The 20,348-nt window shown below is 33.1% G+C and overlaps 1 protein-coding gene across 3 annotated transcripts in view; it reads right to left on the bottom strand.

The window, feature by feature from the left end:
- Positions 1 to 2,543: 2,543 nt before the first annotated feature.
- The window catches only part of LOC131942583 (fibulin-1), a 28,627-nt gene continuing 10,822 nt past the window's right edge, over positions 2,544 to 20,348 (bottom strand). The window contains exons 5-13 of one of the 3 annotated variants that reach the window (XM_059302476.1): positions 19,872 to 20,000; positions 19,063 to 19,191; positions 17,766 to 17,894; positions 14,141 to 14,269; positions 13,524 to 13,652; positions 13,093 to 13,151; positions 6,216 to 6,399; positions 3,611 to 3,672; positions 2,544 to 2,850 (exon numbers count right to left, since the gene is read on the bottom strand). In XM_059302476.1, coding sequence (XP_059158459.1) covers positions 2,704 to 2,850; positions 3,611 to 3,672; positions 6,216 to 6,399; positions 13,093 to 13,151; positions 13,524 to 13,652; positions 14,141 to 14,269; positions 17,766 to 17,894; positions 19,063 to 19,191; positions 19,872 to 20,000 — 1,097 coding nt within the window. In that variant the 3' untranslated portion in view covers positions 2,544 to 2,703. The remainder of the gene's footprint in view (positions 2,851 to 3,610; positions 3,673 to 6,215; positions 6,400 to 13,092; positions 13,152 to 13,523; positions 13,653 to 14,140; positions 14,270 to 17,765; positions 17,895 to 19,062; positions 19,192 to 19,871; positions 20,001 to 20,348) is intronic. The other 2 variants (XM_059302478.1, XM_059302479.1) reach the window with 2 other exon arrangements.

The following is a 20,348-nucleotide window of genomic DNA, read 5'->3' as shown; positions in this document are numbered from 1 at the left end:
GACAGAGAAAAAAAAATGAAATCTACTTTATTAGCATTTTCTGCCATCAGTGGACACGCAGTTTTATTTACTTTTACCCTAGAAAATACAAATGTCAGGCTAAATATATGCATGATTTTATTGCACTCTTTTGTTACAGTCTCTCTTGATTCACGGCAACCAAATAATAAGGCACTGTCGACTTCTATTAAAAACATCAAATATGTCCGCAAGCCAGTGATGTTAACTAGTGATTTAACAAAAAACGTCATTATATAGTCAACAATTAATACTTTTTTTGTTAAAAGCACACGATAGTGAGTGCCTGTTGGCTATAGGCTAACTTTAAAATAATGGATTGTTTAAGTATTAACAGTGTTTATTGCTCTGACGTCTACGTCTGACACAGAAGAAGGAAAGAAATTGAACATATAACACAAAATTTGTTTAAATAAATACACATGCAAGCAAATGCTCTTATGTGTTCAGTTTTTCTTTTTAAATAAGCTTTAACACATACCATAGTTACCATTCAGGGGGAATAACTTATAACTTTTTAGGTTGCGGCCCTTGTGGGACCACAATTATTGAAGTATTTTTTTCATTCTTTTCTGTGAGCGATTTTCCCCGAGTTCCCATGTCATTAAACCGCTGGGACTCTGGGTAGTGAAACCTGTGTCCGCGGCATACAAACCTCAGGCTGTTAATGACACGGACCGTGCAGTTGCTTTGGTTACTAATTGGACCTAATGAAGGGCTATATGCCGTGTATGGCTTCGACGTTAATGATTTAGCGGTATACGGATTTGCACCATATGCAATAAAGCCAGGATCTCTCAACAAGTGTCACTGATCGATTTTGTGTTGTCTCTCAGGGTCAGCCCTTGTAAACAGTACACCTCAGTGGGTGATATCCCACCACATCCCCACTGAGGCAGTGCAGCTTTTCTTTAGTTTACTGTGTCTGTTTTACAAGATTAACAGAAAAAGTTTTAACAATAAGCTTTTATGTAATAATGCTCTAAAAAGTAGAAAATGAATTATACACTAGTATTTAAATAACTATAAAGAAAAGCGTAGTTCTCTTCATAAATATTAGTAAAGGTATCCAATAGATACTTAAGTGACTTATACTTTTCTTTATAGTTATTTTAATAGTAGTATATAATTTATTTTCTAATTTTTATTGCATTATTACATAAACAATTGTTATTAAAACGTTTTTTTTATTAATTTTGTATAAGCTTTTCTTTCTTTAACTTGCTTTCTCTAAAATGAATTAGCACCGAATTAAGAAATAAAAATTTTGATGAGCAAAATTTCCCGTTTTTCCAAAACTTTACCTTGTCCCCCTTAAATATATAGTAATACACTACTATTCAAATAACTATAAGGAAAAGCGTGGGTTTCTTAAATATTACTAAAGGTATCCAATATATAATAAAGTGATCCACGCTTTTCTTTAAAGTTATTAAAATAGTAGCGTATTTCTAAATATTCAAAAAAAATTATTTATTATATTTCTTTTTAGTGCACTAGTGCATAAAAGCTTGCTATTAAAACGTTTCTACAAGATTTTATTTTCCTTAATGTCTCAGTCTTTCAGTCGTCAGTCTGTCTGTCTATATCGAAACAGTCGAGAAAAATTACGGGCACTTCTAACTGACTGATTCTATTCTAAGTTGCTTCTATTCTAGGTTGTCTAAGTAAGACATAAAAACAATGCAAACTGACATTAAATTTGACTTAATTGGATGACTAATTAATTTTGCATTAATTAATTTTAAATTGTGTCCAAATTATTTAACAGTCTCATCCAACTATTCCGCACTATTATAAGCGCATTACCACGTTTATTAGGTGCGAAATGGTTTTTAGTCATGCAACTCTATTTTAAATTTAAAAAGAAAAAAAAAAATACTGAAAACAAATCATATAAAACTTCTCATTAACAAGCTTTTATGTAATAATGTACTAGAATATAAAAACAAAATTATACACTAATATTCAAATAACTATAATTAGGAGTTACCTATTTACGTAGGCCTACGCGTGACATACAAAATAAGGTAATTATTATATTTAAAAAAAAATGAAATTAACAAGAGGAAATAAGGAAACGATTGTTTTTTTTAAGAAGAACCGAAAACAACACCAATCAAAAACATCGAATGTAATTAACGTTTATAGATTGCAGTAAACCTTTTTAGCAATCAAAACCTCAACGTTACAAACTTAAATTGAAACAGTGGCGTCGCTAGGTCGGGTATAACCCTCCCCCCCCCACCCTTTTGGGATCGTAAAATCAAAACTTTAGAAAACTTTAAAACTCTATGTAATTATAGATAAACTGACAAAAAGCATTTTCATTCTATATATGTAATAATTTATGGTCTTGGTTTTGACCGCCAATTTGTGTCTTCGGATACGGTACGCAGTCCCCCCCCCCACCCCACAACGCCTTTGCCTGTCGACGACTCCGCGTGGAAAAAGTTTCTATTTAAAATACATTTTCAAACCAAATTTAAACAAAGCTAAAGAATATAATATACCATCAACTAAAATAAATAAAGCTGTGTTGCATTGTTTTTCTAGAAGATTTTATACATCAATAAATAATACAATAATAATAATTTTGCCTTTCTTTTAATTCAAATGCATTATGATTAAGTTGGCCTTAATCTTTAATGATTTTCATAAAGCTTAGGACATCGAACACAACTTTTAGCAAAAAATAAGTAAAGTTGTAGTTTCTTCCGCGTTCGAGGTAGTCTCAGGTCCAGATATGATATCATAAAAACATTGTTTGGCTTTAGCGTCATATATATATCCAAAACATTTAGGATGCAATGCGCAATCAGTAAAACAATCCTGTAATAGAGTTTAAAGGAAGTGTCAATATACATATTTATCAAATGTTTCACAAACGAATATATCTAATGATTTCCAACTTATTCTAAATCAGTTACGGTGTTTTACTTAATGGCATTTAAACATCGACTGTGATTAAACATTTTTTTTAATTATTAGAAAATTATATTAAAAGTTAACACTTATAGAAAATCATTTTTTGTGTGTGTTTTTATACCTATTATTTTGTTTCTAACTAAATTAAGTTTTGGTTTGGCTATTGATAGATATAGATCTAGTTACAGTTATTGATTTTTGTATGCTAAAATTAATTTATATATATATATATATATATATATATATATATATATATATATATATATATATATATATATATATATATATATTATACGTATATAAATAAATAAATATATATATATATATATATATATATATATATATATATATATATATATATATATATATATATTTATACGTATATAAATAAATATATATATATATATTTATATATATATATATATATATATATATATATATATATATATATATATATATATATATATATATATATATATATATATATATGTGTGTGGTATTGTGGTATGTGTGCCTTTATAACTTTACATAAAGATGTTAGAATATAGTTAATATATAGATGTATGTTAGTTTATGTGTATGTTTTAATTTAAATTTATGATACAAATGTACATATATTTCTTAATTTTTTTATTGCATGCGTACATTTTTCATGCATTTATACCTTATGATTGGAAGCAGTTGAAGTTCCCAGCTCAAATTCGACAATGTATCTTTTACATTGAGCTAGAAATATGCAAAAGAAAGTAAACATCGCAGCATATAACACAAGTACATATATTTGATATCATTTTACGGTTTTAGCCATTAAAAATAGAAAAAACATTTAGGATACAAAATATGCTTTTTCCGCCCTGGTTGCTTATAAGCTATTATAATAATCTTCCTTATTTTAAAAATTAAAATTGAGAAATTTAATGTTAAAGATTACATTGTACATTTTGCTGCAAGAAACCGTATTAGAGGGAAAGTCTTATGTGAAATTATATTTCAAAAATATTTTGTCTGTCTGTCTGTCTGTCTGTCTGTCTGTCTGTCTGTCTGTCTGTCTGTCTGTCTGTCTGTCTGTCTGTCTGTCTGTCTGTCTGTCTGTCTGTCTGTCTGTCTGTCTGTCTGTCTGTCTGTCTGTCTGTCTGTCTGTCTGTCTGTCTGTCTGTCTGTCTGTCTGTCTGTCTGTCTGTCTGTCTGTCTGTCTGTCTGTCTGTTTGTCTGTCTGTCTGTCTGTCTGTCTGTCTGTCTGTCTGTCTGTCTGTCTGTCTGTCTGTCTGTCTGTCTGTCTGTCTGTCTGTCTGTCTGTCTGTCTGTCTGTCTGTCTGTCTGTCTGTCTGTCTGTCTGTCTGTCTGTCTGTCTGTCTGTCTGTCTGTCTGTCTGTCTGTCTGTCTGTCTGTCTGTCTGTCTGTCTGTCTGTCTGTCTGTCTGTCTGTCTGTCTGCCTGCCTGCCTGTCTGTCTGTCTGTCTGTCTGTCTGTCTGTCTGCATGCCTGCCTGTCTGTCTGTCTGTCTGTCTGTCTGTCTGTCTGTCTGTCTGTCTGTTTGTCTGTCTGTCTGTCTGTCTGTCTGTCTGTCTGTCTGTCTGTCTGTCTGTCTGTCTGTCTGTCTGTCTGTCTGTCTGTCTGTCTGTCTGTCTGTCTGTCTGTCTGTCTGTCTGTCTGTCTGTCTGTCTGTCTGTCTGTCTGTCTGTCTGTCTGTCTGTCTGTCTGTCTGTCTGTCTGTCTGTCTGTCTGTCTGTCTGTCTGTCTGTCTGTCTGTCTGTCTGTCGATTAAAATACCTGATGTCTTATTGGAGAAAATATTTAACTAAATACAATAGTACATGTTTAATTGAAGACCCACATTTTTTGGTGATAGCGTCTTCTCACACTCGTTACGCAACAGTTTTAGATACATCTAATACTACTAAAACTCAACTTTGTTTACATGTTTGAATATTTATTTGTTTGTCTGATTTACTATATCTAATGGTTCCACTCATCGTAGAGAGCTGTAAAATAGTATGTTGGTAGCGAACAATTTTTGTTTTAAGACAGACTGTTAATCACAAATTTATTTAAAGACGTTAATTAATTTATTGATTTATTCATAGGTATATTAACAATTTTTTTTTTGAAAGATTAGGAAAACCACGAAAGTCGACGAAACAGTGACGTCACATTTTTGTTTACTTTTTATAACAATAAAATGGCGGCCTATCGAAGAAGATTGTGTTCCCATTCCAATGTTTAACGCGTTCTAAAGCTAATTTTCTGTCGGCTTTAACTTTAACAATACGTCCGTTTGCTGTATTTATTACGTTCCAACACTTATATCAATTTTCAACTGTCTTTTTCAAGTTTTACGATAAATTTCTCTAGATCTACAATCTGTCCAAGAAAATCAAGTTGCATAAGGAGACTCAAAGTATAGTATAAAAATTCACTTGTGACGTCACCAGTAAATAGCTAAGTTGGTAGTGTAATCGGCTCTCATGCGGGTGGCACAGGCTCTAGACCAATACGTCAATGATATTTTTTTTTTCAATTTTTTTTTTTTTAGATGTGAATGATAAAGTTGCCTATCTGAAATGGCGGGATACAGGGCAGGTGAAGTAGAGTTCATCTGTTTCTTTGTCCTAAGCATATGAAAGGATAGTGTGGTCAGAGACATGCTCGGCTGGAATCGTTTTTTAAACAATAAAAACATGTTGCCTGAGACTTGGCGGGACACTGGGCAGGTGAAGTAGAGTTGAGTATGTCACCTGTGACGTCAGTATATGAAGGGAGAGTCCAAAATCGGTGTTTTTGGTGTTTTTAAAAGATAAAAAACATATTTTTGAATGTGGGGTCTGTTTTTTTGTGACGATAAGTGACACTGCAGTAGCGTAGCGAGGGGGGGGGGGGACATATGTCCCCGGGCGCCGACCTTAGGGGGCGCCAAAATGGGTTGGAAAAATAAATTGAAAGGTTGATGGGGGTGCAAATCGAAAGTTTGAGGGGGTGGGTGCAAATCGAAATCTTAAGGGGGGAGGGGTTGCACATCAAAAGTTTGAGGGGGAGGGGTGGGTGCAATTCGAAATCTTGCAGGGGGGGGGGGGGTTCAAATCGAAAAGTTTGTCCCCGGGCGCCGGGAAGGGTCGCTACGCCTCTGAGTGACAGACGTGATGTTTTTTGATGGATGACCCCCGAAACCCATAGTTATCCAACGGATGATGGGTAGTCTAGTAGATACTAATCCGCATATGAACTTTAAAACAACCCACTCAATTCGATTAATTTAAAACACTAAAAACGAACCTGTAACATTCCTGCAGAACATATACGGCGCTGCATCTGATTCTTTGCTGATATCAATCCCATTTCCAGAAAACGTATTAAGTCTACAGACCTTGCCAACTACATAATCGTATCCATAACACGACGTATTTGACACACATTTCTCGAAACAATCCTGGATTTTTTTTACGAAAATGTAGTAAATCTAAACACAGCATATACAAAAAATAATTGTTTAGATTATAAACTGTGACAATAATGCAATTAAGTTTATTTCTAAAAACAACAGATACATTTTAACACATCATTTATAGATTAAAATAAAAGCATATATGATTAGGGGTAATCCATTTCTTATGTCTACACGGACGGTTACAGGGCGATTAGGCTAAAATGTTTGTTTATATACATCTTTATTTACGCTCTTTTATGGACGTCACATGTTAAATTTCCGTGATCGAAGAAACATTTTTCAAAAGTTTCATGGTATTTCAATTTAATTCTTAAACATGTCAAACATATGCAGCATACTTTGAAAAAACTAATTAGGCATCCAATTAAGTCAAATTTAATTTCAGATTGCATTGTTTTCATGTCTTGACCCACTTTCCAATTACGAACCGTATCTGTCAGTTAGAAATTATATTCCAAAAATATTTTGTCTGTCCGTCCGTCCGTCCGTCTGTCTGTCTGTCTGTCTGTCTGTCTGTCTGTCTGTCTGTCTGTCTGTCTGTCTGTCTGTCTGTCTGTCAGTCTGTCTGTCTGTCTGTCTGTCTGTCTGTCTGTCTGTCTGTCTGTCTGTCTGTCTGTCTGTCTGTCTGTCTGTCTGTCTGTCTGTCTGTCTGTCTGTCTGTCTGTCTGTCTGTCTGTCTGTCTGTCTGTCTGTCTGTCTGTCTGTCTGTCTGTCTGTCTGTCTGTCTGTCTGTCTGTCTGTCTGTCTGTCTGTCTGTCTGTCTGTCTGTCTGTCTGTCTGTCTGTCTGTCTGTCTGTCTGTCTGTCTGTCTGTCTGTCTGTCTGTCTGTCTGTCTGTCTGTCTGTCTGTCTGTCTGTCTGTCTGTCTGTCTGTCTGTCTGTCTGTCTGTCTGTCTGTCTGTCTGTCTGTCTGTCTGTCTGTCTGTCTGTATGTTTGAATTTTTGCTCCGGCGTTTCGATCTAGACTGACGACAGACCGACAGAGGAAGTGAGTTAAATAAAAGCTTTTAAAAAACAGTTAGTCTAGGCTCTGATAGATTGTGTAACTAGATTATAAACTGATTATATTAGGTCTACATTAGGTCAAAACCTAAGCTGATAGAATTTGTTTCGTTTTTACAAGCTTTTATTTAACTTGCTTTCTCTCGATGTCATGCTTTTGTCTGTCGTGCTTTAGTATTTCGTGCTTTTGTTTTTCGTGCTTTTGTTTGTCGTGCAATTGTATGTCGTGCTACTGTCTGTAGTGCTATTCTATGTTGTGCTTTTATCTCTTGCCGTGGATCGAATTGGCAAGGGAAAAAGTCGACTTATCATAAGTGGGTAGAAGAGGGGTGGGGGGGGGGGGGGGGGGGTAAATTTATTTTTAAACATTTTACACACATAAAACAACGTGAAATTCAGACCAACTAAATCTAGGACCTAATAGATATTTTTACGAAATTTTTAATTTTTTTAATCAAAGCCAAGGAAGACTTAGATGCAGTCTTTTTTACAAGCTTTTATTTAACTTACTTTATCTGTCTGTCTGTTGATGTCAACAGTCTGTCTGTCTAGATGGAAACGCTCGAGCAAAATTTCGGGCACATCAAACTGGCAGATTCGGTTCAAAGTTGGCACGTGGGTCAAAATATGAAAACAATGCAATCTAACATTAAATTTGACTTAATTGAATAATGCCTGATTATTTTTTATAAATTAATTAAATGTGTATCCAAATTAGTAGGCAGTCTTCTAAACTATTTCGCACTATTATACGCGTGTTATCATGTTCAATAGGTCCGCAATGGTTTTTAGTCAGGCAACAAAATTTTATTTGAAGAGGGGACGTTTCACAGACTGTATTATTGGGTATGGTTATTATATTGTGTTTTACATGAAGTTGCATGAACGTAGAGTACCTGGCTAACGGAAGGACTGTCTGAGCGACTCGTCATGTATTTTTCCATCCTTTTGTGAGATCGCTCATGGATGTAAGGGGAGAAAATGGACCGGATAAAAGGGGAACGCAAGGTGAACGATGGGTGCTTGCATGTGACTGGATAGTAAAATGTAAGATGTCACCACGTCAGTTTGTTCTAGACTATAATGTTATAGTCATTTTTCTACTGTGGAATATTATTATTATTTCTTGGATCTATGTAAATAAAGTTTGAAGTTACAAAGCACTGTTGCTCGTATTCTTGGATGAAGGAACCCACAATAACAACAGTATCATCCTATCAACAATGTTCCTGTTGTTACAGCATACGAAACCCCCAATTTAACTGCTAATCTGCTAATCTACTTCTGAGGTAACAACAACTACTGATCTCAGCCAATCTGGGTAGCATGTTATGTAATTTATGGCCCTCGTTGTCCAGCGGACACATATCGATGCTTTATCCTCAACAATTTCTTACCTACATGACACCCAGCCCCCACTTGTTGCTAGCTCACCATAAAATTTCATCTTTTTGTAGGTGACATGGATTACTGTTCTTAGATCTCATGATGTTTGATGCCCAGCCCCAACATTTTTCTAACAAATCATAAAACACTTAATCTTTTTAGGTAACATAAATTGCTGCTCTTAGATCTCAGCCAACCAGAGATGGCATCTTTTATGTAATTTATTACCCTAAGGGTCCATCAGGAAAAAAAAGTGAAATCTGTACCATGTATTTGCTTCTAAATTTAACTAAACTTAGTCAATTATCAAATACATATTACTGTAATTAGGCACATAGCAGGTTGTCCTACGTAATTTATTAAAGTCTTCTACACCAAAAATATCAACTACTGTTAAACTTTAGTTTAAGTAGCAGATTCTAGATATAAGTAGTATAGTTATACAATCTATTTTAATTTCAGAACATTTCGTTGCCTAAATAAAATTACTAAAATCTAGAGCTAGCTTGTCGATTAAATTTTTTTATTATTAGGCCTATTTTTTTAAATTTATCATTGGTGTATTTTGAATCGAATAAAGGTCTAAATTTTGTAATTAAATTTAATGAATTTTGTAATAAAATCTAATTAAGTATGTTGATTCTAGATTATATGTCTATCAACCTGAGCCAGTCACTCTAAATCTACATCTATTTTCGTTTACAACATGATTAGAATTAGGGCATGATTTTTTATCTAAATAAATTAGCTGACATTGTGTTGGTGTCTTCTTAACCTCTCACTGCAGCCATCAACGACATCGAAGCATGTACCAACAATACTGATGACTTTATAACAGGGTGGGGTGGGACGAGGTAATTTGTATTAAGGAAGCACGTGTTTAATTAAAAAAAAACAATATACATTACGTATCTGCTAGAAATAACCTTAGACCAACAGGCCATATAGATATATTGTATCATACAGCTTAGCGGTCTTTAATAAATGACGTCACGTTAATTAGCAGAATGTTGCCCTCAACCTAAATCACTGTGTAATACATATTAACCGGCAACAACCTTACTAGCATGTGTGCACACACCGGGTACTCAAAAATGATATTTAACAATTTTTGGTTTTCAGCCCAACTACTCCATGTTCAATAAAAATTTTAATAATTTTTATGTCGGATTGCAAGCTGTGTGAAAACTAGTGGGTACAATCGAGACGTACACGGGATCCCTGTGCGATCACTTTTTGATAAAGATCACAATAATTTTAGCACATTCACACGGTCACAGAATAAAAAAATATAATTTTCCAACTTTTAAAAGTCTAAAATATATTTCTCTAGAGATATTCTAGACATTTAAAATATTTTTTGTATATTGACATACAATTTTAAAATTAAACAAATGAAAACGGCTTTTAGTATTTTGTCTCTAGTTTCATTGACGTAAATATCATTGTATATCCTTTTCGGTTCTTTGATTTTTAATTATGTTTGTTACTCTAAAATAAATTAATGACGTCATTCTTTTACGTGTAGCTGGAAAAGTTAACACTTGATAAGTTTCGTTTCATTGGACTCGATTTCGTAAATTCCTTTTTGTTTAATGTGACGTCATTTAAATTACATGTGGTAGTTTTAATTTTCATTATGATGTCTTTAGAGTGATCTAGACAGAGAGACAAACAGAGTGACAGAATAGTGAAACTATTATAAAGAAGAAATGAGCGCCAAAGCAACAGATGCTTTAATTTTTTTTCCAGAATAGGATTGGAAACCATTTTTGAACAGTCTGGAAAAAATAAATTTGAATCTTTAATTTCAACATGAAATATGTTCTACTGTACGGACCCGAGACCCGACGAAATAACAAAAAGAACTCAGACTTGTATAAATAGAGGCCTTATGTGTTTACTAAAATGACAAGGCAATTTAGTAAAAAAAAATATGAGAAATGTGTGGAAACAAAAAAAAGGCAAATCATGAATAGGAAATGGCCATAGGTTGAATACATGCTGTGGAAGGACGGATGGAACAAAAACGCAAACGATGAGGATGATGTTGACTAGAAAACATGCAAAACAACCCTAATTCAACTACCGCTCATTCAGAGGCAAAAAAAAATTTAACTGAGATTATTTTTTTTACACACCGGATAATAAATAGAGCTGGGGAAAATACTGACTCATATTTAGTTGCCTCTAATTTTCCTCATCACAAATAATTATTGATATTTGTGTAAAAAAAATAAACTTAGACTTAACGTGTTTCTTACATACGGATAAACTAGCTAAGCTTTAAGGCTGAAAGTGTCCGTCTTAAAGCGAAACGATTGATGGAAATCATAACGATATTGTTTCAGATATACTAACATAGCATCGAATAGTTTGATTATGCTTAATTAAACTATTAAAAATATTAAAATTGTACATAACTATCAGCTTTCAATGCAGTTGAAATATAAAAGCATTGGTCGCTAAAGTGAGTAAAAGATTTTACAGTGACCAATACATTTATTAATTGATAACAAGTGTTGTGTTTCTTCAGTGCATTTAAAAGCTTATTACTATAACGTTTTTTATAGTTCGTTTTTGTTTTTTCCTTTTAAGAAATACGTTTTTAATGAAATTCAAAACACGTTCTACTAAAAATGTTTGCTTAAAAATCCTATAAATAGCTCGTAACCTCTTAAAAACAGGTTTTCACCTCTCTTGTACCCCGAGGAAACGATCAGCTCACGGTTGTAACAGTAGCGTAGCGAAGGGGGGGGGCGGGGGGGGGGACATATGTCCCCGGGCGCCGACCTTAGGGGGCGCCAAACTAGGTTGGAAAAATAAATTGAAAGGTTGAGGGGGGTGCAAATCGAAAGTTTGAGGACGGGTGCAAATCGAAAGTTTGAGGGGGGGGGGGGGGTGCCGGGAAGGGTCTCTACGCCTCTGGGTTGTAAACAGGCTAATTGAGTAATCACTTTATATTGTATTATTTATATTTTGTATTTGTTATTTAATATCCGTTTTGTCAAGGTCCAAGTTGTCTGTATTGCTTTCTGTGTGCGTCTCTGTAGCGAGTTATTTTTTACTAGCTTTTATTTAACTTGCTTCCTTTGTCGTCAGTCGTCAGTCTGTCTGTCTAGATCGAAACGCCCCAGCGATATTGCAGGCACTTCTAACTTCTAACTGACAGATACGGTTCTTAGTTTATACGTGGGTCTAGACATGAAGACAATGTATCATGACATTCAATTTGACATAATTGGTCGACTGATTAATTTTTTTATGAATAATTTAAAATTTTTACAAAATAAGTGGGCAGTTATATCCAACTACTTCACACGCGTCATCACGTTCAATAGCGCGTCATCACTTTCAATAGGCGCGCAATGGTTTTTAGTCATGTAACTCTATTGTAAATAAAAACATGTAAAGTACTAAAAAAATAACTATAAATAAAAGCGTGGGTATCTTCTTAAATTTTAGTAAAGTTAAATAGATACTAAACTGACCCACGCTTTTCTTTAAAGTTATTTAAATAGAAATGTATAATTTATTTTCTCCTTTTTAGTGCATTATTACATAAAAGCTTATTATTAAAACGCTTTTTTATGAATTTTGTTTTTACGATATACGGTTGCTGACCGTATGTTCAACCCCCAACCTGACAAAATACTCATGCCTCAGATAGATCCTTCGAATACGCTGGACTGAAACCACCAGCAATGAATTACTGTGACAACGGACAAATCAACTGCAAGCTGAAGAAGAGATCCTCCAGACAAAATGGAGATATATTCATCATACATTTACGAAGCCTATACCCAGCATAACAAGACAGGCCCTCACCTGGAATCCACAGGGCAAAATGAAAAGAGGCAGACCAAGGAAGACATATATACGTGACCTTGAAGAACACACAAAGGTGTTTGGATACACGAAGTGACGTCTCTGAAGCTCTTGTCAGGGGCCTATGTCCCAGGAGGGGAGACAGTGTAACCTATTCTAGCCTAATTTACCCTAATTAAATTAAAAAATAGATATTTTTGTATTGTCAACAAAAACGAACATGTCTTTACAGTTAAAACTAAATGTCTGGCGTTGTATGTGGGCAAAATTGAATTACAAGATTAAATGCAACTCATAAACGGACGCTGTGAACTAAATAAAAGCTTCTAGACAGTGTTTGACATTCTACGTACGTGGTATTTGGTATAGGAGATAGACAGTAGTTTGGGTTTAAGAAGGGGGTTAGTTGACAGCAGAATCACCTTTAGTTAGTACAGTATGCTGCAAGTACATTACTGTTCTTGTTTGCTAATGTAAAAATGTTTACTACCTTGTGTGTTGTAGGCGCGTAGTCTAGGTTCCTTCCTTGTGGATAAGCAGTACACGGTCCTTTAATAAGATACAAATCTTACAAACTAAATATATGAAATTTAGACATAATTAAGATAAGCAATTAGACATTGAAAATATAGCTATAACTGAACAACTATAAATTAAAGTTACTAAGCATTATGTCATTTCTAAAATAATTGTGTTGTAGTCTGTGCATTACTATACTACAGTTGTATCACACCATATTTAGAATTGTATTCGTAAAAGGAGGGTTGAGAATACGTCTACAAGTTAATGCTAGGACAGGTACATCTAAGTAAAAATTCAGATATTTATTGATTTGATCTCTAAGGTTAGCTTTTGAAGCCATAAGATAAAAAAGTGTTCAAAATAATTTTAAAAAATAACTCATGTCCACAAGTAACTTACTGTCGCATACGTTTGCGTGGGTTTTGTTTATGTTATAACCAGGATAGCAAGAACATGAGTAGCTTCCGTTCGTGTTAGTACAGATCTGCTCACATGGAGGTGTGCTTGTATTTGTGCAGTCGTCGATGTCTGAGAAAAATGTGTGGATAAACGTATTAGATAAAAAATAACTTCAATAGGCATTACGAATAACTCTGGTATATTTGCTGTTGACGACAACATTGGGAACATCTACTCGTAACGTAGTTCGAAATATGAAACAAACTATATCAGACAAAATATCTAAAATTAAAACAAAGTTAAAAAGAAAAGTATTGTTTATCGTAGTTGGCGGATAAGCACTTGTCTGATTAAACAAGTCTATATTTAACATCTGTCACGACTTAAGAATCAAACGTCCCTGAGTCAATTTAGCTCCCACAGGTACCTGACTCAAGTTATGCAAAGTAAAGGGAGCTGGGCAAAGTGCTGACTACATTGTCCACTAATATGCAGTAGTAAAAAACATGAACATATCACTCGATTGCCTTATGGCTCGTTAGGTCTTAGAAGGGAATTGAACTGTGTGTTGTAAAAAATGCGATTGTATGCTTTATTATATGCAATAAATGAATTACCTTCACACTTTTTAGGGTCTCTGCTACTTGTTTTGTATCCTGATTTGCAGGAACACTCGTAGCTTCCAATTGTGTTGGTACATGTATGCTCACATATTGTTTGATTAGAATCTTTGCACTCATCAACGTCTGAAATAATGATGTTTCTCAAAATATTAAAAAATAAAAGTTTGAACCCAACATAAAAGGACGTATACTTATACATTTGTTTCATTGTAATGTGAAATGCAAAAGATAAAATATTTTTGGATTTTATTTATCTGATTTGAAAAAAAATTAATTTAATTATGTAATATTTCATGAGCTCTAACCTTATTAAAATAATAATTACAGAAACAATTAATACTAGTGTAAACTAATTTTAATAATTTTAGAACCAATTGCGTGTATTGTGATTTTCCAATGTGCATTTTCTATGAGGAAAAAGATAATAATGATACAACGTGTATCGAACATTACATTTTTATTAGTTTCAAATGTCGTTACTTTCAGTTTCTAGAAAATTTCTTTAATTTTGTAAAAATGAAGTATTTGTTCTAATTTTTAATTTAAAAAATGTGTTACTATAAAAAATATATCAGTAAATAAATGATCGTCTTTGAGTAACGGTGTGTATAACATTTAAATAAAAGCTTAAACCTAAATCAACAAGTAATTGTATAATTAGAACATTGTATTTTGCTTTGAATTGCTACAGATATATTATTTTACATTCTATTGAGCTTATTTAAAAAAATCAGATTCATTCTGTAATATTTTATTAATTTGAACCTCTTTAAAAAAATGAAAGAAATTATTAAAGCTAGTTGTCATAGCGTAAATCGATAAATTAAGACTAGACGGGTAGAGACTATTAAGAACGGTGTAAACTTAAAGGTAGACAATTTGGTTCGAGAGTATGTGCGCGTGCTTAATAAAATATTTTTGGCGTGAGTGTGACGTGAGCGTTACGTGACTATGTTACCGATGACGCAGTGGCGTAGCTAGGATCTTTGGGCAGAAGATATCAGTTGGCCCCTTTGTCAGCCGTTAGACTACAACGGAGTAAAACGAAGAAATCAACTGCTACTTCCGATGTAGGGTTTTAAATAATGTAAACATTCTGTACATTTTATACATTCTAACACAGGGGTAGTAGTGCGGCTAACAACATTTTGGCGTAACGCCATGATGAAACATTGTAAAATGTACTGAAAAACTTATGTTGTAACCAGCTAAAATCATAAAGGATAAGTCAGAGAGGGGGGACACCCCACCGAAAATTTAAAGTTGTTGGGGACGATAGTGTGACATCTTTAGTAAACGCGTTAGGAATTACCCGAATTTGTGACGCCACTATCACATTTTTTGAAAACTGCTCATAATTTATTTAGATCTGTCTTTTTCCTCATGCTATAATTTTCAATAATGATTAATAATAAGTTCCTTGAGATCTATTTTAGCGCCTTCTGTATGTTAGATACTTAGGATGGCTACTGGCTCAATGGGCATATCTACAATTTGTTTCATAACAAATTAACAGCATCATAATGAACAAATGATGAAATTAAAAAATTCTATCATAGACACCAAAATCTCCTTTCTGATCACAGTAGAATGTTAAAGTATGTTTTTCTGTAGCAAGCATCCTCATCCGCGTTGCTGCGATCTAGTCTCTCATACCAGTGTAATGAAAGAATTTGTAAGGGTTTCATCAACGCGTTACCAATTGTGAATTTGTAGTCATCTGATCTTGTTTTCTAAAACTGAGATAGTTCAAAGGTAAACAATGACACTGTTATTTTTTTCGGATCTTTGTTGCGGGGGCGCGGGTTGGTCCACACTACCGGTCAGACGCCCTTGCGCGTGCTGTATGAAAGCATTTAGTGTATGTTAATCATTATCCGAAATGTTGAGGTTGAACTCCTTTCAGTGACCGTCTAAGGGTGTCGCTGGAGTGACGTGTTACACTACCATAGGTAGCCGGATGCTACTCCTGGTCGGTTTAATCATCGAACGTAGAGGCCCACCGTGGGGTGTTCCTGTGCTTGGTGTCATCCGTAAGCAGGGGGCGCCGAAGGCCGCCCCGCCCCTGTTGCTGTTTGGTCGTTGAATTAGTAGTACCCCTGCATGATGCGTAATCAACGAATCCCTTGCACTCAGGTAGCCGCTGGCTTTCTCGCGGACGTCCAGGCTTACTTCTGCTGGTGCGCTGGAGGACACCTCTTATTCGATTTATTTACCTATTTTAGTAGCCCTTCGTATACTTAGTGAATGGCGCTCATTAATCGAATATGGGCGCTGTAGAGCTCACGGGGGATCCCAGGGTGATCCGGGTTACGCACTCGCCGAGGCGCCGGCTGATGCACCTGTGCAAATTTGACCGCTGCGCCGGACATTCAAATAAACGGACCCCAGGTGCTAAGATAGCCGCTGGGAAACTGAGTGGCAAACAGCACCACCTTACTGTCGGGGCGCCGCCATAAAAAAAATGTAATGCTAGAAACCTTCCCCAGAGTTTCTTTCAGCACGTTTTCATAAAAAATGTCTGGGAAAAAAAACACTGATTGGAGTATTTTCAACGACTTCCCAAATTTTCTTGGCGATTGGATGAACAGCAACAACTTATAGGGTTAGTAGCGCCATATGGGCCTGTTCGACCTCCACACGCACACACATACACACACTGAATGCCAATGCCTGTACAGTAAGAAAGGACTTAGGGCCTTTTTGGAAATTTGAATTATTTTTACAGTAAAAAAGAAACAGAATTTCCTTTTCTTTTTAAAATTATTTACATAAAACAAATATTAAAATTCCAATATAAAAGTATTAGTTTTTATAAGAGGTAAAAGGGCCCCCGTGTGCCTTACGGTAGCTACGCCACTGCGATGACGTAGGATGCAGGAAAGAAGACAGTTGGGGGTTAGCCATTGTAGGAAAAAGACGTGTTTTGATGTTGTATAGTATTAGTGTTTAATAATAAAGTTAATTCTATTTCATAATAGAAGTTGTTAATATTGTTAATTAATGTCGTTGGAAAATAAGAGTGTTCCTGTCCTCATCACTTGTGTATAGTTAAAGAGTTAGCTATAGGGGTAAGTCATCATTTGGTTTTATAGAGCAGAACATGTCTGTATATATTTTCCGCCTATCACACTAGTGTATACTAATAATACTAAATTTGAAACAATCGCGTGTAATATGATTTTCCACTGTTCATTATCTATAAGGGGAAAAATAATATTAAAACCGTGTTTCGAACCCTAAATATCTATTTGTTTCAAGTGACATTACTTACAGTTCCTGTAAAAGTTTTTAAATTTTGTGAAAGAAAAAAATTGTTCTGAACATTTTATAAAAACTTGTTTTTCTACAAACGAATATCGCATAAAGTAAATGATCATCTTAGAAAGAATGTGTGTATAAGATGTAATAAATTATAAAAAAAAATTATATTTTTTACATAAATACGTATTTAACATGGGTTATACATAGTGCAGATACTACATTTTAAGAAAAAAGGGGTAAAAATTTAAACCAATCGTTACTTTTTTGAAATATAAATAATAAAAGTAATATATACATTTTTATAGATGTTTATTATAAAAGTTTATTATATTTGTTTAAACAATAAATCCAATACCTTGACATATGTTAGGATTTATGAGGTTTACTTTGTATCCTGATTTGCAAGAACACTCGTAGCTTCCAATTGAGTTGGTACAGGTATGCTCACATACTGTTTGATTGGAATCTTTGCACTCATCAATGTCTGAAATAAAGATGTTTCTTAAAATATTGAAATAAAAGCTTGGAACCAACACCAAAAGAACTTATGCAATTACATTCGTTACATTGTGTTTTAAATGCAAAAGATTAAATATTTTTTAATTTTATTTAGTCTCTTTTATTTATTTTTTTTAAATATTAATTTAATTATGAAACTTTTTATGAGCTGTAACCTCATTAAAATAATAAATACAGAAATTTTTAAAGAAAATGTTCACTAATTATAATAATTTTAGAACCATTCGCGTGTATTGTAATTTTCCACTGTGCATTTTCTATGAGGAAAAAAACAAACAAATTTTAATGATACAATTCGAATGGAACCTTACATTTCTATATGTTTCAAATGACGTCGCTTTTAGTTCTTAGAAAAATTCTTAAATTTGGTAAAATTAAGTATTTGTTCCATTTTTTTTTAAATAACAAAAAGTGTTTCTATTAAAATTATATAAGCAAGTCAATTGTCGTCTACGAGTAACGGTGTTTATAACATTTAAATAAAAGCTTAAACCAAAACCCAAAAGTACTTGTATAATAACATTATACTTTTCGTTGAAAAGCTATAGATAACATATTTTACGTTCTATTGAGCTCAATTTTTTTTTAAAATTATATTAATTCTGTAATATTTTACAATTTTGAACTTCTTTAGAAAAAAGAAAAAAAATATTAACGCTATTGTAAACTAATAAAGTTTATTTTGAAACAATCACGTGCAATTTGATTTTCCACTGTTCATTTTCTATATGGAAAAAAATTATATTAAAACTATGTGTTTCGAACCCTAGACACTTATTTATTTCAAGTGACATTATTTACAGTTTCTGTAAAAGTTCTAACATTTTGTGAAAGAAAAATGTGCTCTGCATCTTTAAAAAAACTATATTTCTACAAACGAATATACCATAAAGAAATGATCGTCTTTGACTGAATGAGTGTATACGATTTTTTAAAAAGATCATTTTTTACATAAATAAGTATTTTAAAGGGTTACACATATTGCAGATGCTACAATTAAAAAAAAATAGTGCTAAACATTTAAACCAATTGTTACATTTTTAAAATATCAATAATTAAGGTAATATAAAATTTTGAATGTAGATGTTTATTATAAAAGTTTATTATACTGGTTTATACAATAAATCCATTACCCTGACACATGTTAGGATTTATGCTGTTTGCTTTGTATCCTGATTTGCAAGAACACTCATAGCTTCCAATTGTGTTGGTACATGTATGCTCACATATTGTTTGATTAGAAACGTTGCACTCATCAATGTCTGAAATAAAGATGTTTCTCGGAATATTAAAATAAAAGCTTGAACCAAAGACAAAAAAAAAACTATGCAATCTCAACGTTATATTTTGCTGTCAAATGCTATAAATAACATATTTTATGTTTTATTTAGCTGATTAGAAAACCAAAAAAAAAACAAATTTTATTCTGTAAAATTTTATTATTTCGAACCAGAATAAAGCTAATGAAAAAATAATAATAATAATTTAATAACCAAACGCGTGTGTTGTGAATTTCCAAAAGCATTTTCTATGAGATAAAAAAATATATTAAAATGGGAACGTTGTGTTTTGAATCCTTTCTTACTATTTGTTTCAAGTGACGTGATGTTTAGTTCATGTAAAAGTGCTTACATTGTGTGAAAAAAAGCATTTTCTCTAAACGTTTGTAAATAAAAATGTCTTTCTACCAATGAATATATTACTAAATTAATAATTATCTTTAAATAAATGTGTGTATTACATAAATGGAAAAAAGATGTTTTACATAAATACGTAATTTATTGTAATATTTATAGTTAAAGTTTCATTAAAAAAAAATAAGTCTTTACATTTTGAACAAATTAATGCTTTTTATATATTACTAAAAAAGGAAATATAGAAATTTTAATAATTTGTTTTGTAAAAGTGCGAAAAACGCATTTAAACAAAAAAAAAACATTACCTTGGCACATATTAGGATTTGTGCTGTTTACTTTGTACCCAGAATTGCAGGAACACTCGTAACTTCCATAAGTGTTAATACATGTATGATCACAAACTGTTTGATTGCCATCTTTGCACTCATCAATGTCTGAAATAAAGATGTTTCTTAAAATATTGAAATAAAAGCTTGGAACCAACACCAAAAGGACTTATGCAATTACATTCGTTACATTGTGTTGTGAAATGCAAAAAATTAAATGTTTTTTTTTTGTTTTATTTAGTCTATTTGTTTTTTTTTAAATATTAATTTAATTATGAAATATTTTATGAGCTGTAACCTCATTAAAATAATAAAAACAGAAATTATTAATGACAATGTTAACTTATATTAATAATTTTAGAACCGTTCGGGTGTATTGTATTTTCCACTGTGCATTTTCTATGAGTAACAAAAATTATAATCATACGATACGTATGGAACCTTACATTGCTATAT

This window comes from Physella acuta, unplaced genomic scaffold, assembly GCF_028476545.2.
Source record: "Physella acuta isolate Inbredline_101_S28 unplaced genomic scaffold, ASM2847654v3 ptg000412l, whole genome shotgun sequence".
Lineage (NCBI taxonomy): Eukaryota > Metazoa > Mollusca > Gastropoda > Physidae > Physella > Physella acuta.
The sequence above is the reverse complement of the archived record's forward strand: the minus strand, read 5'-3'. Positions and strand labels throughout refer to the sequence as shown.